We start from the raw sequence: 21,637 nt of genomic DNA, 5'->3' as shown, positions 1-21,637 counted from the left end.
CTTTCATGCACTGGAGAAAGAAATAGCAACCCACTCCAGTGTTCTTGCCTGGAGAATCCTAGGGACGGCAGAGCCTGGTGAGCTGCCGTCTATGGGGTCGCACAGAGTCGGACACGACTGAAGCGACTTAGCATAGCATAGCATAGCATAGCATGACTATTTTATTATTTCCCAAATTTGATCAGTTCAGTTCAGTCGCTCAGTTGTGCCTGACTCTTTCCAACTCCATGGACTGAAGCACAACAACCTTCCCTGTCCATCACCAACTCCCAAAGCTTGCTCAAACTCCTGTCCATTGAGTCAGTGAGGCTATCCAACCATCTCATCTTCTGTCATTCCCTTCTCCTCTTGCCTTCAATCTTTCCCAGCATCAGGGTCTTTTCAAATGAGTCAGCTCTTTGCATCAGGTGGCCAAAGTATTGGAGTCTCAGCTTCAACATCAGTCCTTCCAATGAACACCCAGGATTGATCTCCTTTAGGATGGACTGGTTGGATCTCCTTGCTGTCCAAGGGACTATCAAGAGCCTTCTCCAACACCACAATTCAAAAGTATCAATTCTTTGGTGCTCAGTTTTCTTTATGGTCCAACTCTCACATCCATACATGACTACTGGAAAAACCAAAGCTTTGACTAGATGGACCTTTGTAGGCAAAGTAATGCCTCCGCTTTTTAATATGCTGTCTATGTTGGTCATAGCTTTTCTTCCAAGGATCAAGCGTCTTTTAATTTCATGGCTGCAGTCACCGCCTGCAGTGATTATGGAGCCCCCCAAAATAGAGTCTCTCACTGTTTCCATTGTTTCCCAACTATTTGCCATGAAGGGATGGGACCAGATGCCATGATCTTAGTTTTCTGAATGTTGAGTTTTAAGCCAACTTTTTCACTCTCCTCTTTCACTTTCATCAAGAGGTTCTTTAGTTCTTCTTCACTTTCTGCCATAAGGGTGTTTTCATCTGCATATCTAAGGCTATTGATATTTCTCCAGGCAATCTTGATTCCAGTTTATGCTTCATCCAGCCTGGCATTTCTCATGATATACTCTGCATATAAGTTAACTAAGCAAGGTGACAATATGCAACCTTTCCCGATTTGGAACCAGTCTGTTGTTCCATGTCCAGTTCTAACTGTTGCTTCTTGACCTGCATACAGATTTCTCAGGAAGCAGGTAAGGTGTTCTGGTATTCCCATCTCTTAAAGAATTTTCCACAGTTTGTTGTGATCCACACAGTCAAAGGCTTTGGCAAAGTCAATAAAGCAGGAGTAGATGTTTTTCTGGAATTCTCTTGCTTTTTCAATGATCCAACAGATGTTGGCAGTTTGATCTCTGGTTCCTCTGCCTTTTCTAAAACGAGCTTGAATATCTAGAAGTTCACAGTTCATGTACTGTTGAAGTCTGACTTGGAGAATTTTAAGCATTACTTTGCTAGCATGTGAGATGAGTTCAATTGTGCAGTAGTTTGAGCATTCTTTGGCATTGCCTTTCTTTGGGACTGGAATGAAAACTGACCTTTTCCAGTCCTGTGGCCACTGCTGAGTTTTCCAAATTTTCTGGTATATTGAGTGCAGAACTTTCACAGCATCATCTTTTAGGATTTGAAATACTTCAACTGAAATTCCATCACCTCCACTAGGTTTGTTCATAGTGATGCTTCCTAAGGCCCACTTGACTTCTCATTCCAGGATGTCTGGCTCAGAGTGAGTGATCACACCATCGTGGTTATCTGGGTCTGAAGATCTTTTTTGTATAGTTCTTCTGTATATTTTTGCCACCTCTTCTTAATATCTTCTGCTTCTGTTAGGTCCATACCATTCCTGTCCTTTATTGTGCCCATCTTCGCATGAAATGTTCCCTTGGTATCTCTAATTTTCTTGAAGAGATCTCCAGTCTTTCCCATTCTATTGTTTTCCTCTATTTCTTTACATTGATCACTGAGGAAGGCTTTCTTATCTCTCCTTGCTATTCTTTGATACTCTGCATTCAAATGGGTATATCTTTTCTTTTCTCCTTTGCTTTTCTCTTCTCTTCTTTTCTAAGCTATTTGTAAGGCCTCCTCAGACAAGCATTTTGCCTTTTTGCATTTCTTTTTCTTGGGGATGGCCTTGATCACTACCTCCTGTACAATGTCATGAGCCTCTGTCCATAGTTCTTCAGGCACTGTTGTCTATCTGACCTAATCCTTTGAATTTATTTGTCACTTCCACTGTATAATCATAAAGGATTTGATTTAGGTCATACCTGAATGGTCTAGTGGTTTTCTCTGCTTTCTTCAATTTAAGTCTGAATTTGGCAATAAGGAGTTCATGATCTGACTGTGGCTCAGATCAAATGTTGATGACTTCTTTTAATTTCAAGTGACTTAAAGAAACTGCCACATTACTTTCTATGTAGAAGGAACTCACTTCAGCATTAGTGTTTAACATATGAATTATGAAGAGTTGTTGCAGTATAAAATCCTAGAATTGTAGGAAACCTTAAAAATCTCATTGAGAAGGGGAGAAAACTGAATCCCAGATTAAGAGAGCTAATAGAGATCACTCGCTTGTTAGTGTCACAAGACCATGTGTCCCCAGGGAATTTCTATTCATTTTCCTGTACTTTCTACAATGGGCTTGAGACTTAAACTTTCTTCCTAAAGATTCATGTGTATTTCCTTCACATCTTAGTGTGTAGTTTATCCAGACACTTCTGGTTCCACCATTATCTTCGGTCTAACCTTGTTCCCCAGAGATATAACTGTTTCTCATTCACAACTTAAGTACCAAATAACCAGAATAAAGCATGTTTTCCTTCCTAGTGTAAAGGTCTGGAGACCCCTGATGCATAAGTCCAGATCCATAAGAGTATAGCTTGGTTTCTTCAAGATTCAGTTCAGAGGACCAGAAAATTCCAGGATTTCTTTATTCCGTATTTGAGTCCACTTGAGGACTGTCTTAGGGATGTAGGTCAACCTAATTCCTCAGAGCTATTTTTGATATTTGTAGTTTTATAAAAAGTTAAACTGTGGTCCTTAAATGTGACCTTTTGTTGTATTAAAAGATTGCCAAATAAGGTTCTTTATGAATTGTATGTTAACATAAGTATAAAAATATAGGGTTATCACAGGAATAATATATAATTGTATAATATAATAAAATAAGTAGATAATATATATCTATTACCTTCAAATATATAGCTAGTCCAAGAATAATATAATAAGTACTATAATGTATAGTGGGCTTACCTAATAGCTCAGTTGGTAAAGAATCTGCCTGCAATGCAGGAGATCCTGGTTTGATTCCAAAGTTGGGAAGACCCGCTGGAGAAGTAATAGGCTACCCACTCCAGTATTCCTGGGCTTCCCTTGTGGCTAGCTAGTAAAGAATCCGCCTGCAATGCAGGAGACCTGGGTTCGATCCCTGGGTTGGGAAGATCCCCTGGAGAAAGGAAAGGCTACCCACTCCAGTATTCTGGCCTGGAGAATAGTATTATACTATATATATTAGTATATAGTATAGTATTATACTATATATAGCATATAGTATTGCAATAATATAATGAGTCTTTTGATATATATGTTATTTATATATAATTTGTTACATTTTAAATCAGAATAAATTTCTTAATCCTGAAATTAAATTCTAAATATTTTAGTGAATTTTCTAAGTAATGGATATCAATCAGTAATATATCAAGTATTATATAATGCAAAAAAAAATGTAAGGACCATGTATTTTCTTTATAAAATTAAGCTATTTTAGCATACTGGTTGGGCTTCTCAGGTGGCACTAGTGGTAAAGAACCCACCTGTAATACAGGAGATACGAGAGATGCACGTTTGATCCCTGAGTTGAGAAGATCCCCTGGAGAAGGGTGTGTCAACCCACTCCAATATTCTTGCCTGGAGAGTCCCATAGGCAGAGGAGCCTGGCGGGCTACAGTCCATAGGGTCACACAGAGTTGGACATGACTGAAGCAATTTAGCACACATGCACACAGCATACTAGGTACTCCTTGATTAAATTAAATTAAATCTTAAAGCAGTCATGTGTGTAGTTGCCCCATGCCTGAGGCACAGACATCAATAGTTAAGGTTATGGCATATGTCAGGAAATATTGAATAAAGGAATTTACACAGTCTTCCAAGTTGAACTCAAACTTCTCATTAGAGTCATGACAGATATTACCAATATGACTCATATTGCTACCAGTTGTAGATTTTCTTAAAAAGCCATTTTCTCTTTATTCCAGTGTATTAATATCATATTTCTATTGGGGAAAAAATTAATAGTTTATTTTACTTTTTTAGGCTCTGAAAGACTTATGGAGATTTAATATGTTTTTCTCACTGAGCTAATAGTGTATAGGTATTACAAGTTTCGGAGAAGGCAATGGCACCCCACTCCAGTACTCTTGCCTAGAAAATCCCATGGACGGAGGAGCCTGGTAGGCTACAGTCCATGGGGTCGCTAAGAGTTGGACACGACTGAGCAACTTCACTTTCAGTTTTCCCTTTCATGCACTGGAGAAGGAAATGGCAACCCACTCCAGTGTTCTTGCCTGGAAAATCCCAGGGACGGCGGAGCCTGGTGGGCTGCCATCTCTGGGGTTGCACAGAGTCGGACACAACTGAAGCGACTTAGCAGCAGCAGCAGCATTACAAGTTTACAAATTTATATTTGGAAGTATATTTATCGGTTAAAAATTTTGAAATTTATAATGTTCATCAAATTTTATAGGCAGTTTTGCTTTGTTAAATCATTTTCTTTTTCTTTAAAATAGAACATTACTTCTATTTGATATTATAGTGGCATTCTAGATTATTTTTATATTTAATCCTTATGATAAAAAATATTTCATATAATGGGTTTTATATTTTGAGGCACCCTTATCTCACAGAAAATTAAGTAGTTATAAACCTTCTATACAAGTGTGCTGAGGTCTTGATTTCAGAAAGCAGCAAATTTAATATAGTCACTGTAGTCTGACTATGAACTTCCTAAGTTATTCCTCCTAAAAGTTTTAATTTTTTTTTCATTTTAAACTGCTTGAAAAAAATTCTAAAATCATTAAACAGAAGGAGTGTCTGGCCCCCCAAAAAGTCTTGTTGACCTCACGTATTTGTCAGAGCTCTTTTCTCGCCCCCATCTCTCTCTTCTTTCTCCTCTTATTTTTCGTCTCTTCCTTTCCACTTCCTCCTCATCTTCTCATCTCCCTCCCTCTCCTTCTTTCTCCTTCTTTTTCTTTTCCTTCTCTCTGCCTCACTCTATCCTATTCCTACTTTGGCCTTTAGTCTCCATTTCATTAGGAGCATAGAGAGAATTATTACAGCAATCATTATTACCTACCAATAGGTTTCCATTAAAAGCAACTCAATGAATTAGAAATAAGAAATAGGCTTTGTAAAATTGACTTTAAAAATCACTACTTGGTTTTCACTGAGACTCTCTATGTGAGAACTGATAGTTATTCTTAAGAATATTTTACATTCATTTTCAGACTTCACCCTTTAAGCATTTCTTTTTATTAATGATGGATTTGTTTTATGTGCATTCATTTCAGTCATAGACATCTCATATCAGAAATTCAACTGTGGCTCTTCAGCAACTCTAAATATTAATATTTTTATTCTTGTTTCCTTTACTCTGCCATATCTAGATACTCTGATGAGAAATTAAATTTGAAGGTTGATCAGGACAAGTATAAAATGTGAAGGATATAGAACAATTAAGATAAAGTTGAAGACTAAAGTCATAATTTATATTATAAGGAAAATTTTGATTATATTTCTTTTGAAATAGACATATTTTACATATTAATTAATTGAAATGTATTATGTACAAAATTAAGATAATATAGTATACAAATATTTAAATATATTGGCAAATACTAATTAAATTATGATTAGAGTATGTGCATTTAATTGAACACATACTCTTCTCCCTGAAAATTTCAAGATTACTGATGCTGAAAAGCACCTTTGAAAAATACTGATCAGAAAACTAGAGTATTCAATGTATTATTAACAAATTCCAAAAATACAGAAGTAAAAGAAAAAAGTATTTTTAAAGGGCAAGAAAGATGTTTAACTATCTTAAATTTGATTTAAATAATACTTATATAAGCTATATTTATTTAAACTATATTTAATGATGGATTACCATGTGTGAAGTACTTGGCTAGGAATGATTTAACAAATTTTTCCAATTTTGATTTATTTTACTTTGTGATGCTCTCAGGTCGATTTGCATTTTATGAAGAAGATTCCTCCAGGTGCTGAAGCTTCAAACATCTTAGTTGGGGAATTGGAGTTTTTGGATCGAACTGTAGTTGCATTTGTCAGGTTGTCCCCAGCTGTACTGCTTCAAGGATTAGCTGAGGTCCCAATCCCAACCAGGTAAAAAGTATAAGAGCATCTTTTGCACTTTCTTAAGCCATTTTTTGTGTGTGTGTGTGGGAAAAAAGGTGTAAATATAATTTCCTCTGAGAGTTTTTTTCTTGAAACTAAAGTATAATCCACAAAACTGTTGTTTCTTCTTTGTGGAAGAGGGCAAAAAGTGCTTTAAAAATTGTTCTGTTCTGTCTTCCTTCTTCTCAAATTTCTATGTTTTCTTTTAGGCACGCTCCTTATCTCTGAATACCCTGGTCTATATCATCATGAAGTGAAGTGAAAGTCTCTCATTCATGTGCAACTCTTTGCGACCCCATGGACCATATCGTTCATGGAATTCTCCAGGCCAGAATACTGGAGTGGGTAGCCTTTCCCTTCTCCAGGGGACCTTCCTAACGCAGGGGTGGATTGAACCCAGGTTTCCCTCATTGCAGGCAGATTCTTTACCAGCTGAGCCACAAGGGAAGCCCAAGAATACTGGAGTGGGTAGTCTATCCCTTCTCCAGGGGATCTTCCTGACCCAGGAATCGAACTGGTGTCTCCTGCATTGCAGGAGGATTATTTTTATCAACTGAGCTATCAGGGAATCCCTCTAAAAGTGTATAATCATTCTCTAGGCCAGAATACTGGAACTCCTTTTTTAGATTTTTGGTGAAAAGTGATAAAGAATTAGGCTTTTCTCAAAGATTGCATTAAACTATGGGCTAAACAGGGCCCCCAGGTGGCGCTAGTGGTAAAGAAAGTGAAAGTGTTTATCGCTCTGTCCTGTGGAATTCTTTGCGACCCCATGGACTGGAGCCCCCTAGGCTCCTCTGTCCATGGAATTCTCCAGGCAAGAATACTGGAGTGGGTAGCCATTCCCTTCTCCAAGGGATCTTCCCTACCCAGGGATGGAACCTGGGTCTCCTGCATTGCAGGCGTTCTTTACAGTCTGAGCCAGTGGTAAAGAACTTGCCTGCCAATGCAGGAAAGAGAGGCAGGTTCCATCCCTGAATCAGGAAGATTCTCTAGAGAAGAGAATGACTACCCACTCCAGTATTCTTGCCCAGAGAATCCCATGGACAGAGGAGCTTGGCAGGCTACAGTCTGTAGGGTCGTAAAGAGTTGAACACGACTGAAATGACTTAGCAGGCACGCATGCATGGATCTTGTATATAAGTGTGATCATATTCGAAAAGATCAAAGTTTTCAAGGCTTGGTTTATGCTTAAGTGCCATCATTAGGATACTACCTGCTGTATCTTACATACTGTATGTTTTAATCTTACTCATAGTATAGTTCCCATACATAGAGTCTTAATAATCATTGGTAGTTACTGTGGTTGAATCTGAATCAAAAGGACAAATTTAACTTGATTACCTGAACTTGTTTTTCATTTAGGTGCAATAAAAACTAACAACTTTGCCGTAATACAAACTGAATTTTGTTATTTATTATTTATCTCCATGTTATAGAGATAAGACTGTCCATGGACAAATTCATGAAGAAAAATGAATATTGGCCACAGCACATTACATTCCTAGCAATTCCTCTAGGGAACCTTGTTTTCTTCCTTTCTCCCTCCATAAAATGTGATTCCTGTGTGTAGACAGCCTTTCACTCTGATCCTGTTCCCACAGCAAAACTTATCTATGTATGGCCCCATTTCCTTCATGACTGATGCCATAGTTGTCTCTTGGGCTTCCCTGGTGGCTCAGTCAGAATAGAATCCACTTGCAATGCAAGAGACCTGGATTCGATCCGTGGGTTGGGAAGATCCCCTGGAGGACGGCATGGCAACGCACTCCAGTATTCTTGCATGGAGAATCCCCAAGGACAGAGGGGCCTGGTGGGCTGCAGTCCATGGGGTCACAAAGAGTCAGACATGACTGAGCAACTAAGCACGACGCAGCATATAATTGTCTCAGATGCTGTTAATTGTCTCCTCTTTCAAACATTGAAGGTCTTAGTCAAGTTAAACTGATGATAATTTCAGGTGCTGTGGTAACTGGGTTGGTAGAATGTTTCTTCTATGAACCTTTCAACCTTAACTCAAAACATAGCCAGTTACATCACTCTGTGTTTTGACTGTGGATACGATATTCCAAAAATACAGAATAGTTTAGTCAGGAGAGGCCTCATTTCATTAGAGCTCAGCTGATTGGAATGGGATTCAGTGTTTGAGAACCTCTACCTGAACCTGTGGATGAACAGATTTGAGGCAGGAAACTAGCTACCAATTCAAGTTATAGAGAGAAGTGTGTCTGTTCATCTGGAGGGCTACCAAGACCTCTGATGCATACCAAGTTTTATTAAAAAAGAGAAGGATGAACATTAAGGTGTTGTCTGACGTATGATTAAGGCTGCATTTTTCCGTATACACCCTGTAATCTGTTCAGAATTTCTGGGAATTTGGGATTCAGATTTAACATGTGAAATTTACTAACCATAGCAATATTATTTTAGTAGATTAAAATTCCTTTGTGTCTTCCAAGCAGTGCATTCTTGTTCTACCAGCTAAGAAGGTGTCCGATGAACTCTGAGTAAATGATGGTTATTTCTGACAGTGATAGCTCTTGTATTTCAAAGGAAAGAAAAAAAATTCCCAAGAGTAGAGAAAAGCCATAATGGGGTTATATACCCTCACTTTGAAAACTGTCAAGGTTTAAGTGACCTCATTTCATACTGACATAGCAAAATGTGTCTAGAGAACAGTGCAGGAAAAATTAGGGGCACAGTAGAGGCACGGTATAAGGAGAGATTTAAAAGACTAGACTGTTTAGTTAGGAAAGGTGAAAAATGGAAGATTAGTTAGACAAATAGAATAAAGAAAGCCATTCAAGGTTCCTAATTATCCTTTCTTAGGAGGACAAAAGGGCACACTGTGTCTATAACAGTAACACATAGTAAAAATACCAGAAAATAATTTTAGGATTTATAAATAGTCCATGGCATAGAAACATGAAAATAGTAAGATGTACATAGGTTAGGAAATTTCTTAAAAGTACTATAGTTAGTAAAGCATCTGCCACCACACTAAGTTATTCCTTTTTTAAATGTATAGTGGACATTTCTGTGTAATAAAATTGGATTCAGTTACAACTGACACAAAAAATTAATGTCAGATCCTCTAAGACTGTAATGTATGCATCATGTAAAAATGTGTACAATCTCTAAAGTTTATAACTGAATGAAAAGTATAATTGTGATATCTATGTCAGCATACCTTATAAAGTCATTAGTCTTCATACTTAAAAGCAAAAACCATTTAACAAGTGAACGCTGTAGTTATATTACCGAATACAGGGCAACTTAAAATTCTCATAATTTTCTTGTAGAATTGACCTTTTCAGAGACAGGACAGTAATTGGTCCTCCAAAGTTAAAACACATGTTGATTTCTTCAAAATTTCCAGTTGTGATGATGAATTTGCTAGACTTTCAACCTTATATAGATGGACTATCACAGTTCAGCTGCTATTACTATTCCTCTAGCATTGGAATTAATGGATTTTTTAAATTCTATCTAATTTTTTATTCCTGGCAATCATTTTTTCTATTTAATGTAAATTTTGCACACACCCACTGTTTTTTTTGACCATATATTCTTTGTTTGCTTATACTACTGTATTACCATTCCCCTCTTCTACCTAATTCTACAGTTTTCATATGTGATAGTGAGTTCTCTATCTTACAATTCAAAAAGATTTAATCAGATTCTATTTTTCTTAACTTTCTCCCATAAGAATTATAGAATCCTTAAAATTCACACTAACTGCATAGGCATTATAGTTAACTAAATGAAAGAAACAGCAAAATACCCCAGATTCCAATTGCTCAAGGATCTTAAACATGAGTCATTTTGAAACATAAAATATTTCAAAATATGTAATAATAACCTGTGGAAAAATATGGAAATACTTTACATCAAAACCCTATCTTCAGTAATTCCTTTGAGATGAGTAATGCTGCACTACTAAAATTATTTTTTATTTCTACCTTGAAACATATGTTTTTTTCTTCTTCATTACAGATTTTTGTTCATTCTTCTGGGACCCCTGGGAAAGGGTCAACAGTACCATGAGATTGGCAGATCAATTGCAACCCTAATGACAGATGAGGTATTTATTCAAGTTCATTGGGAACATTTCCCCCTACTAGGTACACCTAACTTTTGGAGTTCTGTATTCATGACAGTTTACTGTGAATCAGATTTCTCTGTATTGAATTCCCCTTTAAATGCTTCTACTATAAAATTTCCCTTGGAAAAATTTGTTCAAAAGGGGTAATAAATTCACACACATGAACATTTTAAAACCCTATAATTTAAAGAAAATCTGTCATTTAGGGAATTTAGAATGTATTTATTAATATTCCCTTAATAGCATTTGTGTTGCCAAAGTAAGCACCATTGTTAATATCATTGCAGGTCTTGTTTGGGGCAAAAAGTTTTAAGGTCTCAAAAAATAAAAGAGACAGTTTATCTGGATAGTATACATGACACCAAAAGCCATAAGACATCTATCAACTCTCTTTGTAATTGCCTAAATATAGATGTTTTTAACCTTGAAGCCTTTTAACCATTAGAGGAGCTGAAGATAGATTTCAAGGAGGCTTGTGATCTCTGACTCAACACACAATTTTTTCTGTGTACAAACACTGTATGTAGTTTTTTGGACTGGAAAAAGCTTTCGTCAGCTTCTCAAAGAAATATGTCTCAAAAATGTAAGATCATAAAAATAAACATAAAATATCATATCATATAACTGGTTTCTTGGATTCTACAATGCCTTGCAAAAATCTATTTTTATTGTAAAAGAAGAGCAGATGCAAAAATCATGGAAGTGACATAAATTCAAACTTCAGTAGTAAATACCAAATGAGATTATACATTTCTGAAATCTCATCTAAATAATTTAATAATTTATTGAAATACTTGAAAATCTATGAAAAGAACTAATTAGTATTGTATATAACTTTTCCTAGGTTTATGAAATCTGAAAATTTGAACTCATGTTTGAAGTTCAATATAAATTCTTCTATTATATCTGTTCAAATTATGTTTATTGGTTTTATATGAGTTAGTTATTGATATTTACATATAGGAAACCAAAAGTTAGAACAAAACTAATTATTTCATCTGTTTTAGAAAGAACCAACTTAAAGAGAGTATTAATTTCCTATATATACATGTATAGGACACGACTTAGCAACTAAACAACAAATCAGCCCTTGAATGAAGGCTCAAACATGAATCCTTTAGACTTGAAAGTTTAGCTTAGAGCAATTTGTAACTCTCTGTGAGGAGTGAAATAGAGAAGAGGAAACTCAGCCAGAAAGTTATTGCAAAAGATGAGAGCTGTTAATTATAATAGGATATGTTAATTATGATAGTACATTCATTGAATACTAAAAGAAAATTTAAATACTTTTAAAAGAGAATAAACGGTTTTTATTGTTCAAAGCTCAGGTGGAGAAATTGTTGTGTCATCTAGCTACTTTGAAATACATTGAATAATTATATTCAAGAATAAAATTCAATATGTTGATTCATACAATTTAAGAAAATGATGAATTGAATTTCATTATTAAGCTATGAATTCCATGTGAGCAGTTACCATTAATATTCATTTTTGTTCCTTGATTTTGTCAGGTGCTCAAATAACTATTTGTTGACTAAGCTGTTCTTTTCCTCTCTGACTGGGGACTTCTTGTAGGTAGACTGTCTTTTCCTTTTGTATCTTCATATTTAGCATGGAGTCTGACCTTCAGTCAGAGTTCAATAGTTTTTTTTTTTTAATGAATTAATGACTGAATGTTCTAGTCATCCTAGCAACACCTTATCTTGAATTAAGCTAGCCTCTTTTCTCCCTTTCTGTTGAGCATGACTAGAGAGAAATCATATGATTTTGTTTATTGGCACTATTACCAATTTATTAATCCCTTTATAGTCTTAAAAATTATTAGGCACTCCAAAGAGCTTTTGTTTATATTGATAATATGCTGATATTTATAATTCAGTTCAGTTCAGTCGCTCAGTTGTGTCCAACTCTCTGCGACCCCATGAATCGCAGCAAGCGAGGCCTCCCAGTCCATCACCAACTCCCGGAGTTTACCCAAACCCATGTCCATCGAGTCAGTGATGCCATCCAACCATCTCATCCTCTGTCGTCCCCTTCTCCTCCTGCCCCCAGTCCTACCCAGCATTAGGGTCTTTTCCAATGAGTCAACTCTTCGCATGAGGTGGCCAAAGTATTGGAGTTTCAGCTTCAACATCAGTCCTTCCAATGAACACCCAGGACTGATCTCCTTTAGGATGGACTGGTTGGATCTTCTTGCAGTCCAAGGGACTCTCAAGAGTCTTCTCCAACACCACAGTTCAAAAGCATCAATTCTGCGGCGCTCAGCTTTCTTCACTGTCCAACTCTCACATCCATACTTATCCATATTTATAAGAGAACTTAAAAATGAGAATTTTAAAAAGTATATTTGTGAATTTATTTTACAATAATAATAAAGTAATTGTATACCAATGTAAATCACATAATTTTATAAGAACAAAAGCAAAAACAAAAGAAACGTTACTTTTCTTTTTTCTTGTTCTGGACTTTTGTGTCAACAGTTTTCTCTCTGTGTCACTTAGCTAAGTCAACACTAACTCCTTTCATTCATTTAGCAAACAGGCCTAACATATAGTAACTACTTAGAAAATACATATGAAATAAAAGGCCAGAATTTTCCCATCCTTAAAATTTCTTACTCCTTAACATAGCATGTCCCACTGAAGTGTTGATTGAACCTGAATCTTAAGAGTTTTGAAAGAGTGATCTCTACTTGGTCTTGAATATCATAATTTCATTTATCTCAATGTATTACAGTTTAATTTTTGTCACTACTACTCTACTGAAATTGCTTTCTGTAAGGTCATCATTTACAAAATATACTCTCTTATGTTCAGTACTCATGTCACTTAATCTCTTATTGGCATTTGACATTACAACACGTAGATTTTTTTCTCCTTGAAGAACAGCAAAAATTAGTTACGTGCTTGTTTTGACACTACACTAAATCTTTGAGATTTGTATTACTGTTTACTTACTCTGAGGTCATAAATATATCCTTCTACATCATGTCCAATTAATTTAATGGTTTAACGCTCATATTTAAGTTTTCAATATTTAGAATTGCTTTTTAAGTGGGATATGGATAAAGATCCTGTTTTACTTTTATATAGATAATTACTTGGCTTAGTACTGTTTATTAATTAGTCCATCATTTATTCAATAGTATTATTTTATGCCATGGCATAAATATTGTTATAAACTTTTATCTCTTATTTTAAAGCAAGGGCTTCTTTCAGAAGTTTGATTTACATATATATAAACAATGTTTACCCCACTCCAGTACTCTTGCCTGGAAAATCCCATGGACTGAGGGGCCTGGTAGGCTACAGTCCATGGGGTCGCTAAGAGTCGGACACGACTGAGCGACTTCACTTTCACTTTTCCCTTTCATGCACTGGAGAAGGAAATGGCAACCCACTCCAGTATTCTTGCCTGGAGAATCCCAGGGACGGTGGAGCCTGGTGGGCTGCCGTCTATGGGGTCGCACAGAGTCAGACACGACTGAAGCGACTTAGCAGCAAACAATGTTTGTCAAACCTGAATCATTAATTCTAGTTTCATGAACTTCCTTCTATTCTCCTTTTCCTTCTTTTCCTCTTTCCACCAGAAATTTCAACATTCATCTAGCATTCTAAGAAAGATAAACATCTGTGCAATCATAGAATAAAAGAGGTTATAATATTTTACACTAAAACTTCTTTAGTTAGAGCTTCCTATTCAAATTGTTACAATCACATGTGTGCTAACTGGGAAATGAAAACACAAAATACATTAAGATTTTAAAGCTATTTTTTTAATCTATAAATGATTGTTTTCTTTCTATAGGTATTTCATGATGTTGCTTACAAAGCAAAAGATCGTAATGACTTGGTATCAGGAATTGACGAATTTCTGGATCAGGTTACTGTTCTCCCTCCTGGAGAATGGGATCCAAGCATTCGAATAGAGCCTCCCAAAAATGTTCCTTCCCAGGTATGTATATATGAAAATACTCTTAGGACTACCATCGTTTTTTTGCCTTTTAAATATATGTACTAAAATAGTATAACCGAAGATTCAAATAATTTAAATTATAACTTCTGTGATGTGATTATAATAAGAAATATTTATCTGATCTCTGTCCCTATTTCTGGCACAAGAGCTCTTAAAATGCTTGGAATTTTCTAAGTGATGAAAGCAACAAAGATGTCTTTGTTATGTTAATGAGGTTAATTTAGCAACTCTCTTAAGAATGGGAGCTGATTGCCAGTTGGAGCCTTACCAAGAGATTAGAGTTTGGAGCTTTCAGTTCCACCCTCCTGCCTCCAGGGAGGGAAGAGGGGCTGGAGTTTGAGTTCAGTCATCAATGGCCAGTGTTTTAATCAATCATAGCTGTGTAATGAAGCCTCCATAAACCCGCAAAGGGGCAGGGTTCAGAGAGTTTTTGGGTTGGTGAACACGTGGCTATTGGGAAGAGTGGTGTGCCTAGAGAGGGTATGGAAGTTTCTCTCCCTTTCCCCATGCCTTGTCCTATGCATCTCTTCAATCTGGCTGCTCCTGAGTTATATCCTTTAGTACTAAAACTGGTGATCAAGTAAGTAAAATGTTTCTCTAGGTCTATAAGCCATTCTAGCAAATTAGTCCAACCTGAGAAGGGGTTCACAGGAGCTTCAGATATATCCCCAGTGGGTTCGGAGAACCAGCAATAACCCGAGCTTGTGACGGGCATCTGAAATGGGGTGTGAGGGGTGGGTAGTCTTCCAGGGCTGAACTCTCAACCTGTGGAATCTGATGCTATTTCCAGGTAGATGGTGTCAGAATTGAGTTAAATTTCCCACCACATTTGATTTGGTGTGTGTTAGTCGCTCAGTTGTGTCCGACTCTTTGCAACTCCATGGACTGTAGCCCACCAGTCTCCTCTGTCCATGGGATTTCCCAGATAAGAATACTGGAGTGGGTTGCCATTTCCTTTTCCAGGGGACCTTCCTGAACCAAGGATTGAACCTAAGTCTCCTGCATTGCTTGCAGATTCTTTACCATCTGAGCAACCAGTGCACCAGAACCTACTTAACCTCTAAGAAGGCAGGGACATGAAATTCCCTGACACAAAATCTTCCTTCTTTTTATTCAACACAAATTTGGTGTATCGATGATACTCTACTAAATAACAGTACCACGTGCCTGAAAAGATTTTAGGCCCACCTTAAAGCATACTATACTGGAGGAAAATTTAAGTTTTAATGAGGATGGAAAATATGCTTAAGAAAAGCCTATTACGGACTCGCCATACTCTGATACATAGCTTTGAAGTTGGTAAATGTTAGGAAAATTCAAAAGCATGGTTGTCATTTTGTATGGAAAACTCCCTACTACTGTTGTTAATCACATTTATGATTTCAAGAATTTTCTTCATAATTCTTATGTTTGTATTACCTTTGTGTGGGCATGTGGTATGAAAATTGTAAAAATTCTCCATATAAAAATCTGATGTGCATTTTACTTGCATACAATGCAGAGAGAAATAAAGACCATTGATACTGTTTGAGGTCATTTTCTTATTGCAGGCATGACTTTGTTGAGGGTGGTGGCCAAATGTGTTTTAAGCCCACTGATATTGCCGTCTATATTCCTAGTGAATCTGCCTCCTACAGCTCTCCCTGTTGTCATCTACTCACTCTTGCCTTTGGCTCTGGTCCCTGTGGAGTCCAGCTGCGTTTGTAGTTGACTCTGCTGCCTTAGTTGAAGTAACAGATGGCCTAATTGACCCAGCTCTAGGCATAGGTGTTTTTCTGGTTAGCCAGAGATGGGTAAATGACTGAGTAAAAGACTCAACCATGAGTCTTCTAAAAAGTCATCTCAAACCTGCTATTAATTGAAGGAAACTATACTGATGGCTCATTTCTACATTTCTATCCTGAAGTTATTTCATAATTATTGAAGGTTATTTGCTCTCCTTTTCTCAGAGGAGATTCTAGAGTCTGGGATTCTATAATCACAATCACATAATTTCAGTTGATGTACTACTAAAGTTAGTAAGTTGCTTAGAGAGTAATTTTAAGGGTTTAGATTGTTTTATTTTGTACTTGTATATATCCTCACACTAACAGTATTAATAAAGACAGTATAATACTTCTTAAAGTAGTAAGAAAGACTCTCTTTAATTGATATTATTTGGAAAATTCAGTAAAAATATTAATATGCTGATGTGAGAGTTTTAAAATCACTTGTTAACACCAATTTATTTTTCAAACATTAAAACTAAAGTCAAGCATTTTTGGAAACACCTTGCCTTTGAGAAATGATGTTTCTGAGACAAGTGGAGACATGGGAGCTAAAATTAATTTTATGAGACTTTAAGACCAGGATTAATTGTTGGATGTTGGAATCTGAATATTGAGAAACGGTAGGCTCAGTATGCCAATGCAAGAGTGAAATGAAGTGAAGTGAACGTCACTCAGTTGTGTCCGACTCTTTGCGACCCCATGGACTGCATAGTCCATGGAATTCTCCAGTACAGAACACTGGAGTGGGTAGCCTTTCCCTTCTCCAGGGAATCTTCCCAACACAGGGATCAAACCCAGGACTCCTGCATTGCAGGTGGATTCTCTACAAGCTGAGCTATGAGGGAAGTCCCCAGTACAAGAGACTCGGGTTCAATCCCTGGGGTCAGGAAGGTTTCCTGGAGGAGGAAATGATAACTTACTCTAGTATTCTTGTCTAGGAAATCCCATGGACAGAGGAACCTGGCGTGCTACAGTCCATGGAATTGCAAAAGAGTCGGACATGACTTAGAGACTAAACAATGACAACAACAGTAGAAAGAACATTGAACTAAGAATCAAGGCACCTGGGTTCTGATATTATCTCTTTTTATTACCTTAAACAGATGCTGTAACCTCTCTGTACTGATGTTATATATCAGTGTGTCCAGTAGAACTTTCTGCAATGGTAGAAATGTTCTATATCTATGCTATCTATTAAGTCAAGCCACTATTGAGCAATAGAAATGTGCTTATGCAAGTGAGGAACTTAATTTTTAATTTTAATTAGTTTAAATCTAAATAGCCACATGTAGTTAGTGGCTATCATGTTAGACAGCACAATTTTATATAATGAGTTTGAATTAGATATGCTCTGTGTTTCTTTACAACATTAGTATTTTTAAAATGTATGTTGGAATTGAATAATAGATACTATGAAACTATGTTTTCTTTTATGAAGTGGAGCAAAATGAATCAAAATAAATTAAGTACTGAATTTATATTCATTCAAATATTTTCCTCTCTGGGATAATCTCCATGGTTTTTATTCTTCCAGAAATGTGTAAATCATAGTATTTTTAAAAAATATTTCTTACTTTCAGTTAAGAGAATAATAACCAGTCACCTCAAGGGATACCCCTAAAAATACTCATTAGAACTTTATGTCAGTCATTATAATCACTCCCTTATGTATACCCTCAACTTCCTTGCTTTTCTCTCATGCCATTTACCTGCTTAGATTCCCCAAACCACATTTATCTACCTGCCAGCATCTGCACCTACATTCTCTGCCTGCTGCTATATTACTGTTTATGAATTATCCAAAGTCAGTTTTCTACCTGTGCAGTAGATCCCATCTCTTCATACCTACTCAAAGAGATTACCCCACCAATTCCCTCTTTATCCCCTATGTCATCAGTTCTTTTGCTCCAAGCTACCATCATTTTTCTCCTGGATTACTGAAATAGCCCCCTAACCAGTCTCCTTGCTTCTACTCTTGGTTCCTAGAATCTGTTCTTGACACAGCAGCCAGAGTGTTAGATCATGCTCTCCTTTCCTTAAAATCCTGCGAAAGCTCCTCATTTCACTGAGAATAAAAGCCAAATACTTAAAATGATCTACTAAACCCACACAGTATGGCTTCCTTTTGCCTCTAAGTCATCTCCTATCTCTTTTTTTCTTGCTCACTCCTCTCCTTGGCCTCCTGCCTCCTTATTCTTCAATCTCTGCAGCACACTCCTGCCTTAAGACTCTCCCACTCACTGGCTGTTCTTTGCCTGGATGTTCCCCTAGTTATTTTATGGCTAATTCTCTTGGCTCCCTCAAGTTTTTCTCAAATGACACTCTCTCTGAGCCTGCCTGATCACTCTATTTATCACTGCCATTTCTTCCTCCCCACACCTCACAGATCCCTTTAGTATGCTCTAAATTTTTGCTTTTCCATCATTTTTATTTCTTTATTTTTTCTTTATTATTATAAATTCTGCATATGAAAAATAAGTTTAACATCATAACTCTCTCTAGAATCTGGCATGTACATAATGCTACATAAATATGGACATCTTGGGGATCTTATTAAATCTATCAAACCTCTCTCAATCCCCAAAAGGAAGAAGCAGATCTGTTCAGTGTTTCCTTCCAGTAATTTAGATTGAAGATATCAGAAGAAACTCGGAAACAAATTTTATTTGTTTATTTGCTTTTAATTTTTATTGAAATATAGTTGATTTACAATGTGTTTGTTTCAGGTGTATAACAGTGATTCAATTTTATACATATACGTATAAATATACATATATATATGTGTGTATATATATTATTTTAAAAATTATTTCCTGTTATAGGTTGTTATAAGATACTGAGTATAGTTCCCTGTGCTGTACAGTGGGTCCTTGTCAGTCAAGTCTGAACAACAAAAAACATTTCCTTTATTTCCCTCAGAATATTCACCAGTACACAATTATTTTTTCTAAACTCTTTCTCCCTACTGTAAGATGACCACTCCTTGAGGAAATAGGTACTTTAGAATGATGAATATCTTTCATGGTTTATCATTTGCCTTATCAGTGTATAAGGCAAATAGCTTTTCCCATTGTAAAACAATGAATTAATTTATGCAGTAAGGGATAATTCCCCAGAAGAACAAATAATACCACTTGCCTTCTTAGACTTGCTAAAAAATGTTTCCGCAGGTGATTATTGGGTATTGAGGGTATTAAGGGCCACTGTTAAAGCCCTTTACTAACATATGATAGTTATTTAACTGTAAAGGCAGTTCCTTCATCTGTTGACAGACATACTGTCTTTTATCTTTGAACTTAAGTTCATTGTATCTGTTTATACACCTAGGAAATTATAAAATATTAATGAACTTTCCTATATTTTTTGCATTTCAAAATATATTTTTATCATGTTTTAAATCTGTACCATTTTATCTAAGATCATTTGATAATTCCCACTTGTTCAGTTTACACTAAGCATGAAGAACATGTTTATATGTTTACACTATTTTGGAATGGCAGTTAAATAAAAAATTTAATTTCACCATTAATTTTTTTTTTCCTTTTAAGCACTTTTGAACACATCGATATGCTCTAAGATCACCAGTAGGAAGGATTTTCTAATTTTTTAAACTCTCTATCACTGACAAAAGTGGGTGTAATAAACCTGTAGAGAAACAGCACTTACATAACCACAGTATTTTGTTGTTGGCTCAATTAGAAGCTTCCTTTTGCAGTAGTCTTTCTGATTGCTTTGTATCAGAAGCAAGCTTAGGTAGGAAAATATGAGCCAGAATCAGAGAGGGAAACATACTTTAAAAATAGCTAATGATAACAGTTAATGTTCATTGAACTGTTGAACTAGACCAGGCCTATACCACCATTAACACCTCCTTACCTCAACCTATCCTAATCCCAGTCTCCTCTCACCCCTTCTTGTTTTAGTTTTTTTCAGATCTCTATCTCAGAGTAGTAGCGAGAGTGTTAGTTGCTCAGTCATGTCCGATTTTTTGCGACCCCATGGATTGTAGCCCGCCAGGCTCCTCTGTCCAAGGAATTCTCCGGGCAAGAATACTGGAATGTGTAGCTATTCCCTTCTTCAGGGGATCTCCTGGAGCCAAAGATTGAACCCAGGTCTCCTGCATTGCAGGCAAGTTCTTTACTGTCTCTGGGTAGGGAAGATCCCCTGGAGAAGTGAATAGCTACCCACTCCAGTTTTCTTGCCTGGAGAATCCCATGGACAGAGGAGCCTGGTGGGCTACAGTAGCCCATGGGATCACTCAGAGTCAGACATGACTGAGCAACTAACACTGTTAGCTGTATCATCTCTATCTCTACCTGACATTATAGGTTTATTTTGTCTCCACTAACAGAATGCTTTTTCATGCTCACTTTTGCATCTATAGCATCCCATAAAAATGAATGGCACACACTAGGCACTCAATAAATATTCATTGAAAGAAAAAATAAGTATCCCTCACCTCATTTCATTTTGTCAATGAAAGTGAAAGTGGAGTCTCTCAGTCGTGTCCGACTCTTTGCCCACTCCTTGGACTGTAGCCTACCAGGCTCCTCGGTCCATGGGATTTTCCAGGCAAGAGTACTGGAGTGGGTTGCCATTTCCTTCTCCAGGGGATCTTCCCTAACCAGGGATCGAATCCATGTCTCCCGCATTGCAGGCAAATGCTTTACCGTCAGAGTTATCACCAGTAAAACGAAGCGAGAACTGAGGCTTTAGGTGGCTAAATAACTTTCTAGAGGTCGTATAGCAAATAAGTACAGAGCCTGAATTCTTAACTGCTCTGCATATTGCCTCAAGGGAAAAAAATTGCTTTTATTGTTTACAACTAGCACCTGAAATTAAAAAACAAAAAAACTTCCTACAGGAGAAGAGGAAGATTCCTGCTGTACCAAATGGAACAGCAGCTCATGGGGAAGCTGAGCCCCATGGAGGACATAGTGGACCTGAACTCCAGCGAACCGGAAGGTTAGTGAAAAGCCTTTGTATGGGACTTCAAAGACCAAATATTCTATCACTTTTGTGTTGGGAATTACTGTTTTGAGGACTAATTTGTTTTTATATTTTGAATACCTACTCTTTGGGGGTAAATATGCTAATAAGTTTGATATATCATCATTAATGATTGTCATTATTGTTAAACCAGAACAGTGAATACACCAATCCATTTTATATACGTAGTCTTTCACATTGCTATGCATAAAACACATTCACAGATTCTTAGAATGAATGAGAAAACTGTCAGTTGTCCCTTCCAAAAGAGCCTGTTGAAAACTTCAAGTTCAAGATGGAAATGAAAATAAATACCAAGAACTCAGTCTTATAGACTCTGTCTCATTACATGCAAGTAGGATGTATATAATAATATTTTTTATTTTTATGATAGTAATCTGAAAGAGCTATATGA

The 21,637-nt window shown here is 36.6% G+C and overlaps 1 protein-coding gene across 2 annotated transcripts in view; it reads left to right on the top strand.

The window, feature by feature from the left end:
* SLC4A10 (solute carrier family 4 member 10) overlaps positions 1-21,637 on the top strand; it is a 450,611-nt gene that overhangs the window by 329,842 nt on the left and 99,132 nt on the right. For both annotated transcript variants that reach the window (XM_081581599.1, XM_081581598.1), the window contains 4 exons: positions 6,218-6,375; positions 10,381-10,468; positions 14,297-14,443; positions 21,098-21,198. In XM_081581599.1, the coding sequence (XP_081437725.1) occupies positions 6,218-6,375; positions 10,381-10,468; positions 14,297-14,443; positions 21,098-21,198 (494 nt within the window). The remainder of the gene's footprint in view (positions 1-6,217; positions 6,376-10,380; positions 10,469-14,296; positions 14,444-21,097; positions 21,199-21,637) is intronic.

The sequence above is a fragment of the Giraffa tippelskirchi genome, chromosome 3 (assembly GCF_054371585.1).
Source record: "Giraffa tippelskirchi isolate mGirTip1 chromosome 3, T2T-mGirTip1v1.2.pri, whole genome shotgun sequence".
In the NCBI taxonomy this organism is placed as follows: domain Eukaryota; kingdom Metazoa; phylum Chordata; class Mammalia; order Artiodactyla; family Giraffidae; genus Giraffa; species Giraffa tippelskirchi.
The sequence above is the reverse complement of the archived record's forward strand: the minus strand, read 5'-3'. Positions and strand labels throughout refer to the sequence as shown.